At 44.7% G+C, this 15,167-nt stretch overlaps 1 protein-coding gene across 1 annotated transcript in view; it reads right to left on the reverse strand.

Annotated features, from left to right (window-relative positions):
* Nucleotides 1-2,126: 2,126 nt before the first annotated feature.
* Nucleotides 2,127-15,167, reverse strand: part of NXF3 (nuclear RNA export factor 3) — a 70,806-nt gene continuing 57,765 nt past the window's right edge. Inside the window, 21 exon segments of the mRNA XM_070044661.1 lie at nucleotides 2,127-2,165; nucleotides 2,889-3,048; nucleotides 3,587-3,659; nucleotides 4,229-4,271; nucleotides 4,367-4,482; nucleotides 4,591-4,649; nucleotides 4,755-4,862; nucleotides 5,006-5,061; nucleotides 5,147-5,215; nucleotides 5,579-5,615; nucleotides 6,493-6,602; nucleotides 6,767-6,874; nucleotides 6,997-7,085; nucleotides 7,240-7,309; nucleotides 7,416-7,496; nucleotides 7,621-7,725; nucleotides 7,833-7,916; nucleotides 8,540-8,693; nucleotides 8,914-9,077; nucleotides 9,108-9,120; nucleotides 12,603-12,640. Of these exon segments, the coding sequence (XP_069900762.1) occupies nucleotides 2,127-2,165; nucleotides 2,889-3,048; nucleotides 3,587-3,659; nucleotides 4,229-4,271; nucleotides 4,367-4,482; nucleotides 4,591-4,649; nucleotides 4,755-4,862; nucleotides 5,006-5,061; nucleotides 5,147-5,215; nucleotides 5,579-5,615; nucleotides 6,493-6,602; nucleotides 6,767-6,874; nucleotides 6,997-7,085; nucleotides 7,240-7,309; nucleotides 7,416-7,496; nucleotides 7,621-7,725; nucleotides 7,833-7,916; nucleotides 8,540-8,693; nucleotides 8,914-9,077; nucleotides 9,108-9,120; nucleotides 12,603-12,640 (1,776 nt within the window).

The following is a 15,167-nucleotide window of genomic DNA, read 5'->3' on the forward strand; positions in this document are numbered from 1 at the left end:
CAAGTTTGACAGCTCATGAGAAACAACTGAGGTGAACCTTAAAGATACTGATGACTGGGCTTATCCCTAGAGGCTCTGATTCAGTTGGTTGAATCTGAGCATTAGAGGGGATCCTAATGGATATCCAGAGTTGAAAACCACACGTCTAGGAGAATAGTTTTTTGCACTCCATTGAGCAGGCTGAGAGTGATGAATCTAGCGTCATTTAGAAGGCATCTCCCCATATCTCCCTCCTTCCACTGTTTTTCCTCTACCCCATATGCCCCTTCTTCTTCTGCCCTATCCAGATCTCCACAGATGGACCCAGAGATGCCCCCACCTCTTACTCCTGTTCCATGTCCAAGTTCAGTCCTAATTTGAGGAACATTTAATAGCTTCAGCCCCACTTCTGCCCTCCCTGTCAAGAAAAGTGAGTCTCGAGGGGCCTCACATTCTCTTACTCTGCCTGTTAGCCAGAGCCAGGGCAGCTCTCTAGAGGTAACTTCTTGCCTCTTAATCCAGTTATAAAATGGATGAAAGACATGAACAGAGGGCAAACAGGCTTAGGAAAAGCTATTCAACATCTTTAGCCATCATGCAAATGCAAATTAAAGGCACAATGAAATGTTAAACCCACCTATCAGAATGGCTGAAAAAAACAGTGACAAAACCAAATGCAGGCAACACTGGATAAACTGAGTCACTCACACATTGCCAACGGGAATGTAAAATGTTACAGGCCGTCTGGAAAACAATTTGGCAGGTTTTTCAAAACGAAACATGCGATTACCAAATGATACAGCAGTTGCACTCTGGGCAATTTACCCAGAGAAATGAAAATTTATGTTTACACAAAAACCTTTACATGAAGTTCATCACAGTGTTACTCACAATAGTTAAAAAGTGGAAATAGCCCAGATGTCTTTCATCGGGGGAATGGGTAAGCAAACTGTGGTACATTCACACCGTGGAATCCTATTCAGCAATATAAAGGAACAGACGATAGACACACTTTACAACTTGGATGGATCTCAGGAGAATTATGTTGAGTGAAAGAAATCCATTCCTAAAGGTAGTGTACTATATGATTCCATTTCTATGACATTTAGGAAATTATAATAGTGTTTGACAGAGTTTAGGGATGTGGGATCAGGAAGAAGGTGGGTGTGGCTATAAAGGCTAACATGAGGGAAACGTGTGGTGATGAAACAGTTTTTGATCTTGTTTGTGGTGATAGTTAGAACACCTACACTGCTGGTAAAAGTGCATGAAATTATATATATAAGTATTATGCACAAGTGTTCTAACACACAAATGAGTGCATGTAAAATGGTGAAACTGTGGTAAGCTCAGTGGATTGTACCAATGTCCATTTCTTAGTTTCGACGCTGTACTAAAGTAATACAAGGTGTTATCATTAGGAGAAGGTGAGTGATGGGTATACATGACCTCTCTACACATTTTTTTGCAACTTTTGGTAAATCAATAATTATTTCAAAATAAAAGTTAAAAAAACAACACTGGAGTTGTGGGGAAAATACTCTTAGGTACAGAACCTAAGAACCTAATAAATATGTTAACACAGTTTTAGACCTGTTAAATAATTAAGAAATCCATAATTAATGGAGTAAATATGGTACTTTACTTGCTAAATACGTTATATTTGTTTATAGAAGTGAACATCAGAACGGTCGCAACTTGTGGTACTGAAGTGGTGGGGAGAAGGTTATCGGGAGGCAAAGCTTGGATTTTAGGGTTGTCCAGGAATGGAGTCCTTACTCTATAATTTTCAAGCACTGTGTAGGTCGGATATAAATGCTAGAGACTGCCAGGGATGATGTGGGAGATGGGACCTTTTGGTCCTGGCCCCACTAACTCATGGTTGGGTCAGGGGAAGAGCAATCCAAGACACACAATATACAATGTGCAATGTTACTCTTTAATATAAAGATAAACAAGGATCATGCGTTGGAAAAATAAAAAACAATGGGCAGGCCTACACGGTAAACTTTGGCTTCCTGATTAGCTGGACTGCAAGCTTAGTCATGGATATGGCTTCAGTTAAGAGAAGAGAGGTGACAAATATGATGAGGATGAAAATGACATCTAAAGGCTCATTTGCAGAGTTTTGTTCTCAAGATCCCAGGTCAGTGGATGAGGGTCACATCTGGAATTTTGCCCTTGGACTGAAGAAAGTAAAGAGAAAGAATTGGGATGTCAGCAGAGCCAGCAGCCATGAGTGTCAACCCCAGGGCACCTGACTTCTGTCCACCTTCACCTTCCTGAAAGCCTAGAGGTCTATTTCTTCTTATCTCTGAATTCTCAGAATTCACTTTTTGATGAGTAAAGAAATTTTTAGTTCTGGTATAGTCTAGTCATTGTACTGAAAGCACCTCTAGTGGGGCAGGATAGATGACCTCCCTTAGGACCAAACTGGAGACACTTGACCACACAACTTCACTGCTACATCTATGCTGCAACAGCAAGCCTTCAAGTTTACCAACATGTATGTACCAGAATGAGCAGATGCCACTGCATGTAATGCTGAAAAAGAGGCGAAAAGCTAAATGCCTATCAATAATAGCTTATGGCTTCCTGGAATTCAATTGTTTAATATATTGATCTTAGAAAGAATAATGTAGCGTCACATATACTGAGAAGAAACTATGCTGGCACTAATAATAAAAGAAGTTTCAAAATAGTATATAAGATAAGATACCTGTATTTTATAATACATGGAAATGTATTAGTATGAAATTAGGGTATTTCTCACAAGTAAACGTTTGTAAGAAAAAATAGATTTAAAATAATTACCTGAAAATTCCCATTAATCACTCCTCTACTCCTCCCAGCTCCCTCCTATCCCCATGCAACCCCAGCACTCACTTCTGAGACCACTAGATGTTCACCTCAGATGGGGTGGAGGATGCCTGCATGATGTCCTGCTGCTGCTGGGAGAGGCGGTGCATGGAGCTGGAAGTGGGTGTAGACAGTGGGATGGAGAACAAACTGTGGGTCTCACTGGGGTCGGCATCCCTCACAAACAGCTCGTCATTCACGATGCACAGACTGAAGGAAAAATGGGCCCTCAGACAACTGGTGGATGGACACCCACACCCCCAATACTGACTCAGCTCCCACTGGCACTCAGCAACCAGATTCCTTCCACGTCCCTCCTGTGTCTGTCTCCCAGGTTCCTTGACTGGTACCTCTGCCCCTCCCTACAGAGCCCACCTTTGGAGAGACTGTCTACCACCTTCACTTGATTTATAGGTTCATCCCCAACCCAGGGGCAATTTCGCATTTACCCTTTACCACAGTGCAAGGGGTGGACAGTCTGATCCCCATTCTCAGAAGATGACACTGAGTCACACAGAGGTCATGAGAATTGACCAAGGTCACACAGGGAGTGAGCGCTGGGTCAAGGAAAGAACCCATAGGCCGATTCCAGAGCCCACGCTCTTCCTAACCACTAGGCTACACTGCTCCTGGGATCTCCCTGCTGGCTTTCCACAATACTGAGTAAACCTAAGGTCTTTGTCACCACATTCCCACGCCCCTGAGCCCAGGCGGGGATGGGCATTCCCACCCACTATAGGGCTCTCACCTGGCGTAGTGGGCAGGGGTAGCGATGAAGGTCCGGGTGAAGGCACGCACACAGCCCTGAGAACTTCCTTCCACTTCAACAGCAAACAAACAACAGTACCCCTTACAGCTGCATGTGCTGTACACGCTCACACAGCGGTCCCCAGTCAGGGTGTGACTGGACACTCATGCTGAGAGGGCAGTTGTTCACGGGGGCCAGGGTGTTGGGTATGGGGAGGACAACTATAGGAGAAGTCTGCACCCAGTGACAGGGTCCCTGACAACCACTACAGAAGTCCACGGATGCGTTTTTCACAGCCGCCCAAGAGGTGGATACTACTACCCCATTTTGCAAATGAGGAAACCGAGAGGTTCAGTAACGGCCCAAGTTCTCAGAGTAAGGATCTGGGATGAGAGCCACCAAAATCCGCAGTCTGTGTCCCCAACGCCCAGGGTGTGCAGGGCAGACAGGCATGGACACAGCTCAGACCTGGGTTGTCTGTGGGAAGCCTGAGGGCAGGAGAACACAGTGGGGAAGGGAGGGGAAGGGGAAAGAAAGCGAAGGGAAGGGAAGGGGTCAGGGACGCTGAGTGGTTCTGGGAGTGAGCCTGGCCAGGGGGAGGCAGCAGTGGGGCATCTGCGCTGGGGGTCTACACACACTCACCTTCCTTGAACACCCCACTGACGGAGAAGCAGAGCATCCTTTCCTGAAACGGAAGAGCCCAGGCGCCCAGTCACCACCTCCACCTCCCACCCACCTGCAGCTTCCTGGGCCCACGCGAGGGAGGAAGCAGGCGCTCACCGTCTGGAACCACGTGTCCACCACGAAGGAGCTGAAGGCATGCTGAGTCTTGGGCAACACACAGAGGGTGTGCACAATGACACGTTTTGTGTGCTTCAGCAGCTGGACCCGCAGGTCTGTGAGGGGAGGGGAAGCGAGCGAAGGTCAGGGGCTGCCACGCCCTGGGCCCTATGATTGACCCCTTCACCGCCCTTTCCCACCCAGTCTTCCCATCACACACGCACAGGGGTCCTTGAGCTTCTTCATATTCCTGCTGTCCTTGAAATACTCGCACAAGCTGCTTCTAGGAGACAAAGAGCAACAGTGGGTGGTGGGTGTTTGCAGGAGCTGCCTGTGTCTGCTGGGGGGCCACACGGCCCGGGAGCAGAGGCTGTACTGTCATACTCACGGGGCTGGGTCCTCGGGGTGGAAGGGAATCGTCAGGGAGAAGCAGGCCTCCTCGTGATAAGCACCCGCGAGAACCTGTCTGTCTCCATAGTCATAGATCAAGTAGTACCTGAGGGGGAGCAATGAGGACAGTCTATCTCTGTGGTCTGGACCTCAAATGAGACTTGAAAACTCCCCTGAGCAGACCTGTGCTCAGGTGGCCTCACCTGTCCTAGACCTGCCCCCCTTGCTCAGCTTCCCAGAGATACTTACTGCTGCAGGAATTGCAGGACTAGGTTCTTCAGCTCATCAGATCCAAAGTAGCTTCCCTGGAATCAAAACAGTCCTCAGGACCATGGCTGACACCCCCTTCTCAGGCACCACTTCAAACCCGGCTTGATCCTCCATCCTCACCTTGCAGGTTGGTAAGCGCTTGCAGGCTTCAAAACCACACTTAGCCAGTGAGGATGTCTCCTGGTCATCCTGGGGAAGAGAAGAGAATGTCAGCAGTGCAGACCAGGAGGTGGTGCTAGATGATCAGGGAAAAGGATGGGCCCAGGAGGGTGAGGGTCAGAGGTCAGGTGTGAAAGGGCCCTGGAAATTCCATGGGCAGGACTACAGTTTGGATCATCACCGTGGATTCCCCAAAGCCTATGAAGAATGTGCTTGAAGAAGATCCAGAGCGTTTGTCAGGCTCCCACAGGGACTGTACCATCCCCCTCTGCCCAGGACTTTGAAGGGTCAGTTTCAAAATTGTAACTGGGGCAAGACCTAATGGGGTTCAGAGTAGTATGTGGGTGCTGTCAGTGCCAGTTAGAGGAGTCAGTGAACAAGGAATACACTTACCAAGGTTAGTAACTTGGGGAACAATTCCAGGATGGAGCTGCCAAAATCAAGACAGAACAGAAAAGTCAGTGAAACTGTGGCGGTGACCCTCTTCCTCATGGGAGCAAGTACACCCACACCACAGCGTCCCAGGCTTCCAGGGCCCTGAACACGTCCCCCATCGACTGACACAGAGGGAGGGCAGGCCCTCCCTCCCTCCCCGCCTCCCTCCCTCCCTTCCTCTCCTTCCCCTGGGTAGCTCCCCCGCAGACTGCCTGGACTCTCTTCTCCAGTGCCACAGGGACCAGCATTTCAAACCCATGCTGCAGGGCTTCCTTCCCCTCCCTTCCTGCCTCCAGGGCCCCACTGCAGGCTGTGGAGAGAAGAGGGAATGGGGTGTGTGCCCGAGGCTCTGCTACCTCACTGGCGGTCCAGTACTCTGCCAAGACCTGGACCAAGACCTGGACTTCCCCCTTGGATGGCCCAGGGTGCTGGGGCAGGGAGGTGAGTGAGGTGGGGCTCAGGGAGGGAGATGGAGGGGGATGAAGACAGAAAGGGAGTGAAGGTACGAGGGGATAGATGAGAGAGACATATGGGCCTAGACACAAGGGAGAGAGAGAAAACAAAGGGAAGGGAAAGAAGCTTTCCCGTGGTGGGGGTAAGGGAAGAAGAGAGGAGAAAGGGGAAATGGCGCCCCATTTGCAGCTCTTCACCTGCCCCAGAATGGCTCAGACACAGCACGTAAGAATGTAAAATATGCACATGTTGGGCTGGGGGCCCACTGGGTGCTGGTTGAAACTTTGGCAGCTTTGTGATGCAGAGAGGAGAGCATAGGGCCTGTAGTCCTCCCTGAGGTCCACGTCAGCTGCCCCTTGCAAACGGGCACTTTCGGGAGTAGCTCAGGCTGCCACCGGGTAACAGAGGATGCATCTGACCTTATGTTGGTTGACATATCAGGGAAGGTGGTGCACAGGGGGTTTCTGTCTGCACACATCCCTTCTGGCTCCAGCCGCTCACCCTTGTCCATCTCCCCTGCAGACTCCACCTGTGATTATGAGGAGGAACCACATGGGCCAGAGAAACAGAGCCAGGATGGCCGTGCACCCCTAGTCGCTTCCTTTTCCTACAAATCCATTTCCCTTCCTCTGTCACCACCACATGCGCCTTCCCACTTTCCCTTCAAAGACGGATCTGGGTACCACACCTCACCTCAGTGTTGGAGAGGTTCAAGTTCTTGGTGTTGGAAGCATTCGGCATAGTGTTGGACAGGCTGTGCAGCTGGTAGGGTTTCTTATTGCTCAGGTCCAAGGCCAAAAGCTATGATGAGGAAAGAGTTAGAGTGAGGACCCCAGCAGGGGACACCTGAGACAAATCTGCCTCTTCTACCTAATCTCTCCCACCATCACCACCTGCCCCAACATTGGGTCTAAGGTCCTCACCTTGGGCGTATTCCCTGGATGGATCTGCAGGGAGGCGGCCACGCCAGTTCTAGGGTTTCGTGCCATTCCAGTATCACGGGTCATCAAGTCTCCAGGAAGACAGAAGGAGGGAAACGGGGACTGAGAGGCTCCTGGCTGGTACAGCTCCAGCACCAACCCCTCCCCGAGTTACCATTCCTGAGTATCCCTTCCAGCTAGACCCCTCTGCCCTCACCTGCTCTACAATTACTGCTGTAGCCATACCAGGGTCAGAGCGGACTCTCTGGATGTCAAGAGATTGCTGGGAGGCATCATATTGTTCCTTCACGGGCAGCTGCAGAGTTAGGGATGGGGTTCAGGGGCTCTGAGTCTGAGGTGGTGATCGGGGGCAATAGGTGGGTCTGGCTGTGAGTGCACAGGTTGTGTTGAGTCTGCATTACCTTTATCTGCTCCACCTTTTCTGACCTCAGCTCCTTCAGCACAGAGTGGGGTGCATCACAGGGATCAACAAAGATAGATATCTGTTGAGAACACAAGAGGGGCTGGGTAAGCTCCAGGAAATCTGAGCCCTGGGATCAAGCAAGACCATGCCCCTGTCCTGCCCTCTTGCCCCCAGCTAGCCCTGCTCATGCCCTTGATACATACCCTTTCATTAGCCTCATTGTAAATCTTGCCGTTGACATTCTTCAGTGCGAAGGCAATGTTGGCATTCTCAACGAAGAACTGGGCCTGCATTTTCTCATAGTGAAACTGTAGGGAGAGTGACAAGAGAAGCACAGTATGAGACCAGAGCCATTTCTCATCTGGGCCTGCCATCTACCCCGTTTCCTCTCATCGGCCTCAATGTCCTCTCTTACTTCGACTGGGGTGAAGGGGACACTGCATTGCTTCTGAATCAAATTCAGCAGCCACTTCTCATCATATTTAATACCGAAGGGAATCTAGGAGCCAAAGAAATAATTGGGGAAAGAAAAGTGATACAATGGAATCCAAGGTTAAGATAAGACCCAGCTGTGTCTTGCTTTAGGACCTTTTTTCAGGCTTTAGGTAATTTCTTAAGGTAGGACAATATCTGTTCTCGCTAACTTTTACACCAGACATGGACTTCCTAAATACCCTTTCTTTCCATTTAAATACTTTTCCTGAAATAATCGACTTCACATCTTTCACATGTGCTTACTTTTATAAAGTTCTAAGAGATCCTACCTAAGGCAGACTTGGCCCGCCCCTCTGACGAGGACCCCAGAGACCCAACCTCCTCCCGCACTCAGCTTGAGCCAAACTGTGTCTTCTGGTGTGGAGTTGCTCCATCTCCTTGGCAGTAGTTTCCTCCTTTGCTTTTAGACAGCCTCTCCCATGCTCCCTGCAGTCAGTCTGCTCCCTTTATATTGCTTCTCTGAACCTGCCCTCACATGATCTAGGAAGTTAACTCCTAGGAATAACAAGACAGATTACCAACTCCACTGCCACGAGAGGAAAGTTCCCAGCATCTCTACACGCGCCCAACATGACTCTCTCTGTCATCTTCTTCTACATGTTAGGTCCATTTAGCCAGCACACTCACTCTGATCTTGAACCAGCTCCCCAAGGTCTCATCCTGCCTGCTTCTCTCCATTCTTCTCTCTGGAGGCTTTTGCTCTGTCTCCTTGCTAACATGGGTTTCGTCTTGTTCCTGAAAATTGCCTCTCCGATGACAGGATGGAATGGCATAGGGAGCACTGTGGGGAAGTGGAGAGAAGAAAGTGGTCCGTATAGTCTTGGGAAGTCTTCTCTACATTTTCGCCAATGATAGCAGAGCTACAATAAAGACTGCTCAACCGTTAACCTGATCCCATCATTCCTCACTCTTCCAGGTTAGAGAGAAGAATGACATATTTAACTACAAGGTTTTGTTTTTCACTGGTTGATACTGGTCAGCCATGCTGCCTTGTCACTTACTATCTTGCTTGGATGTCCACGTGAGCATCACTTCTTAGTGATTCTCTATCTTGCTGCTGCTGGGATGAAGGATGAATACCAGACCTGACTTGTTCAGACCAATTGTTATACCTCCTTTGGTAAATACGCCAGCATCCGGCTCTTCTTTGTAAGGAGGTTACTTGCTTATTGTACCCTGAAATTGAGAATATTACATCAATGTTCTCAGTACCAGAAAAATTCCTGGGTAAATATCACGGCTAATGAAGAAACACCACCAACTTTAAAATCTAAATAGGAAATGATCATAGTTAGGAAGAAAAAAAAAAAGGCTGAGAGACTTCACTGTGTTTCTGCTTCTCAGGAAATGAGAGGTAGGCAGCATTCACAGCCAAGAAGAAAACAAGCACAGAGGAAAGGGTCTGGACCCAGGGTTTAGTCTGTGATGTTAGTCCCTGCTCTGCTTGGATCAGGTTATGTGACCTGGGACAAGTGGCTTTTCATCTCTAACTTTCTCTTCTCTGCTCTGCTCTAGGGGGACAATAAAACCTACCCTGAAATCTAGCCTGGTGTGTTGGTTCAAGTGTCAAAGGTGATCTCTCTGCCTGACGGAAGAATTAGAGATATGAAAGATAAATCTGATGAAAAGATCCAGAATGGAGCCTGGAGAGACATAACATGGAGAATACCAAAAGCGAGGGGGAGATAATTAAAGGTGATGCAGTGAACATACCTAACACATGGTTAATGTGAGTCCCGGAAAGAATGGGAGGGAACAGTGGAGAAGTGGTATTTGAAGAGATCTTGGTTGAGAAGTTTCCAAAAGTAACAAGATATCAACTCAGTGTAACAGTATTATTGTAACCGGAGAAAAAGTATGCTTTAAAGAAAAACATTCTTAAAGAAAAGGCATTCATTTCATCATCCTGTAACAAAAACTTGGAAAATTTGTGACCAGAAGACTCAAACTAAAAGAAATATTATAAGCTCTTTCTTGGGCAGAAGAAATATCCTCCCACGTGGAGGTGCATAGATACAGGAAAGAAAGACTAAGAACATTTGAGAATATGTAGGCAAATTTAAATGGGTGTTGATTATATAACACAATGATAGTAATTTCTTCTGGGGATTTAAATATATAGAGAATGAAAATGCATGACAATAAATTTGGAGGGAATATATGGAATCAAAGTGTCTCAAGGTCCCATAATTGTCTGAGGAGTTCTAAAGAGATAATTAACTAATATGAGACAGTGACAAGGCAAAAATGTACATTGTAATCTTAAGGGCAAGCACCACCAGAATGGCAAAAGAATGTTTAACTAGATAGCCACATGAGGTGACAATTTAACAGTTATAAAATATTAACCCTTTCAAAGGAAAGGAAAGGAAAAGGAACTTAGAAGAGGCAAAAATAAATATACAATAACATGATATACATAAACCAAATTACATCTATTTTTACCTAAAAAGTTTCAGGCTAAATATTCCAAATAGAAAGACAGATATTATCAGACTGGACAAGAAACCTTCCATCAAATGCTCCTTAAAAGAGACACATGCAAAATTTAATCATCAGGAAAGTCTGAAAATTAAAAAATGGCAAAATGTATACCTTCTCCACATTAACCTAAAGAAAGCTGGTATAACCACATTAGTAAAAGAAAAGGTACACTTTAAAGAAAAAAACATTACAAGAGAAAGAGGGAGATTTCCTTATGATAACAGGTGCATTGCAATAACAAGATATTAATACAAAATTCTGAGTTTGTATGCATGTCTTAAGACAAAGCCAAAATATGCAAAGCAAATACCGACAGAAATAAACAGCAAATGGAGAAATCCACAGTCACAGTGGGAAATTTTAACACAGTCACTGAGTGACCAATAAAGTGGCAGAGAAAAACTCAGCTACAGGGAGGAGATTTTAAAATGTGACGTAAATAAATTAACAAATGTATGTAATTGACATAGAACAATTCACATAACAATTACTCCTCAAACATTCCAGAATAGATCATATGTTGGGCAATAAAGCCAGCCTCAAGAACCTTTTCTGGGCTAATACAATTTACCCTGCCTAGTTAAAGTAAGATTCAAGGGTAATAGTGGGTTTTCTTCCCCTCTCCCACCTCTATTATTAATCCAAAGAATATTAGCTTATACTAACCCCATCCCCCGCCTAGGGGACCATTTCCACTCTCCAAGCCCTAGGTCACATGAATCAGGCCTTTTCCCTAACCAGGGGAAAAAATTCACCTCAGCTATGGCCATTTCCATAGGAGGGGAGGTTTTCCATGTGGAATCAGGATGGGAGTGTCAGAACCCATTTCCTCAAGAGAGTGGAAACTAGTCAGCCTGGGCCTTCTCCACCCCTTCTCTAAAGGGGGGTCATCTGGTTGGGGTCCTGTGGCTTGGGGTTAGGGAGGAAACCCAGAACCCCTCCTGCCCTATGGAGATCTGAGGAAAAGGTCTCATGCTGATCAACTCACCCATGGGGTGGCCTGAAGGCAGTGATCTGTCACCACCCTCCTCACAGGCTGCTCTTGAAGAGAATCTGTGGGTCTGGAGCTGGAGGTTTGGAGAATATCAGGAAGGGCTTCCGAAGAAGGAGAGTGCAAGCCCCAAACCACTTTGTCAGAGCCACACAAACAAGATGGAGTCCTAACAGGAAGTCCCTTCCCCAAGGGCACAGAGGAGGAGAGCCCTGGGAGCCAGAGGAGACTTAACGTCCTGTAATTACTGCCCCCTGAGTTTGCTACCAACCTAACACCCAGGGAACTCTTTCCAACTGTACCACCCTTGCAGAGGAGGCCATCTGGAATCAGGAGGCTTAGGGGACCTTGATACTTCTGGTTACAAACACAGGGAGCTCTGTATGCCAGACTCTGGATCAGCTACACTACATTGTGTTCCTTCATTCTGCAAACCCAGATAACTCTGTGTGCCAGCTGTAGGCCAGACTCTGTACTTGCTACATTGCCTCTGTTCTTTCATGAATTCCTCACAAGGGGACTCTGATATCAGAATCACCAACTTTCCAAGGTTGCTGAGGCTTACTGAGGTGCTGGAGCTTGTCTAGGGTCATTCAGATGCTACCTAGAGAAACAGAGACTGGAATTGAGCTCCATGGAATGGAAGATGACTTCTCCATGCATAACTTTACTAAATTCTTGGTGCAGTATAGGGGATTTTCTGAAGTTTACACAAAGTAACTGAATAGTCTAAAAATAATCAAATGGCTAGAATTAATTCTAACCCATTCCAGAGAGATAATACCAAAACAACAACAAAAGACACTTGAAAATATAAAGGAAATATCAAACAGAGTTTGGTGGGTCACTGTAATGACAGTGAGAACAAAGAACAAACAAACAAACAAAAACCCGTAGCCTCTCCTTTTTTTAAAAAAATGTAGTCACTTTAGGCAGATATCCCCTAGTGGCTAGAACCACAACTGTAGCTCTGAAAGTCTCAAATCAGAGGGATTTGTAAAGAGGGAAGGAGGGAGGAGCCTGGGCTCCAGTTTATGAGCCAGAACTTTGTGGAATTTTCCAATACCTTCTGGAATTTTCCACCACTTGCCCTCCTTCCCTTCCTAGATCTCTATGCCCTGAAGTCCAATGCCTGAGAGAGGTGAAGAAAAATCTGCACATGAGAGTGTGAACATCTGAGGTGAGGGAAATGTAAGACAGAAATGCATATGAATACACAGATACACTGTCAAGTCAAAAGTTGAAAATTCTGACTTTTTATGAAACAGTATCATGTGAACTCTTTGATAACATGGTAAATATACGTGAACTTTTTTTGTTAGTCGATTATTAGATCCTTTCAAGTGTTCCTCTTGACAGATTAGCCTAATCACAGAATCTTAAACGTTAAAAATGTATACTTAGAAAATAAAAATCATTCTGCACCTTCCATCTACGTGATCCCCTTACCATGACTCATAGATACCCAAGATATCCAATGTAAAAGGATTGGTGCACATTTTCCAAATGTGTTTCTCTTTAGGTGATGTGAATACCTAACTTAAAACATTTGTGTAGTTATGCAGTTCTGTACATATTCTTTTTAAATTTTGCCATTACAGGGACTTCCCTGGCGGTCCAGTGGTTAAGACTCTGCGCTGCCAATGCAGGGGACACAGGTTCGATCCCTGCTTGGGGAACTAAGATCCCGCATGCTGCAAGGTGCAAAAATAAATAAATAAACAAACAAATAAATAAATAAATAAAAATTCAATTTCATAAGCAATTTTATGCAAATTGATTTTTTTCATTTATTATGAGATCTTTCGATTTTTGCTTCTTCAGTTAATGGTTTGGCATCTTTCCAGATCTTTACTGAAGAAGCATTTTTATTTTTAGATGAATTGAATTATTTGTGGTCATCTTTTGTTCCTTTCTCTGCTGATTAACAGAAATCCTGTTTGTTCTTGCACATGAGCACAAAATCTGTAATACTGTTTGAAATGTTGTCTCCAAGCTTTTCAAACTTTTAATTTTTTTTCTTTTGACAGTACAGAAATTGCTTTAATTTTCATGGATTTTTAAAATTTAAAAATAACACAGCTATGACAGAAAAAAATGAGTAATACATAGGGTTGCATCAAATACTAGTCCACTAGGAATTCTAGATTCAAAGCCTTGATGGCTTCAGGGCAAAATGGAAAAGAGCTTTAGACCAAATTCTACATTGGTGAATATTGGGTAAAATATTTGAATACTTGTTTGCTTATAGGAGACACCATGTAAAGTGCCTCTGGCCTAAAATAATTCCATAAGTGATCATTTCCTTCCCTTCATAGAGGTTAATTTCCTCTGTTTCAACCTGAGCCCTACACAAATTCCTCAGGACAGTTCAATCTCTGTAGCCTCATATCCAGGCCTCCAGGCTCAAGGGAGTAGATTTCATCTACATCCCCTTCAAGATCAAGACATGGGGGAGAGGGCTGTTTGAGTACCCTATCAGCGTGGCATTGACACTAGGACAACCAAAACGATATATGTGACCCAAGAAAAGCGTTTAACTCTGTCACAAACTTAATTAAGAGAAATTGAAGGAAAGTTAGAAAAAGTCCATGTCTCCCAAACAGAAATGTCACATATAAAGGAATGCGAATTATTGGGAAAGTGTTTGGAACATATTTTATAGCCAAATGTTTAATATTATATTATATAAATATATCTGATTAGTAAAAGAGCATCATTTAAAGTCTATTAAAAAATTTAAATAACAACTATGAATCACAAACATATAAAGATTAAACAAATACAAAAACAATTATATATGCATGTATGTATGGGTACATATATTTACATATGCATATACACATAAGCATACACATATAACATATGTATACATAGTATGTATACATATTGTGAGTAAATTTTGGAAGAATAAGTATATTCATGTAAACTTACTTATATAGTACTGTACACAGAGAAATACATCCGGGAAATATAAACTAAATTACCAACAATATACATCTTGCTATGTAAAAAGATGAAAACAAATAGAAAAATATTTTCTCTAGCATATACACATTCCTGCATTTCATTAGTTTTGGAAAGAAAGATATTAATTTGAAATCAGAAGAATAAATGATGCAAATTTTTATAACACTATAGTATATACCTAGCTGGGAATTTCATTGCAAAGAAATTATGTATGTGACTTAACTGTGTTTATATATAAATCTATATATTTTTTCACATTACCCTTGTCTCTCAATTATACATATAAACGTTTCCTGTCACTATTGGGAGGAAGGGGCTGAAGAAAATTCTTGCCACTAGACTTAATGTACCTGGGCTCTAACTCACCCTTAATGCTTCATTCGCCACAAAATCTTCCAGATATTACCATCCGATGGGCACCTTTCTCCCTTCCTCCTGCCAAGGCTTCCTGCTATGCGACATCCAAGCTGCCATTCCAGATATGCTCACCAGGTGGCACAGACCTCCAATTTCTGAATTTTCTCCAGTGAAAAATGTTATTTGGGAAAGGGAAAGAAAAATCTACTAAAAGTTACCTTGCATTGCGAGTGGTGGAAGAACATGTGAAATAAAATCATGCTCAAATTGCTTTACCTAACGATTTTCTTCTTCTCTATGGTTTCACAGATAGAAATCATAGTAATAATATAGGACTCCTCTTAGAGGGCTGGTGGTCAGTAAAGGCCTGAGGTGGGAGCAAGGAGGGCAGAAGGGGTTCAGGTACTTTCTACAACTGTCCTGTTAAGTTTCACAACGTTTCTCCCAGCGTGA

The sequence above is a fragment of the Globicephala melas genome, chromosome X (genome assembly GCF_963455315.2).
Source record: "Globicephala melas chromosome X, mGloMel1.2, whole genome shotgun sequence".
Lineage (NCBI taxonomy): Eukaryota > Metazoa > Chordata > Mammalia > Artiodactyla > Delphinidae > Globicephala > Globicephala melas.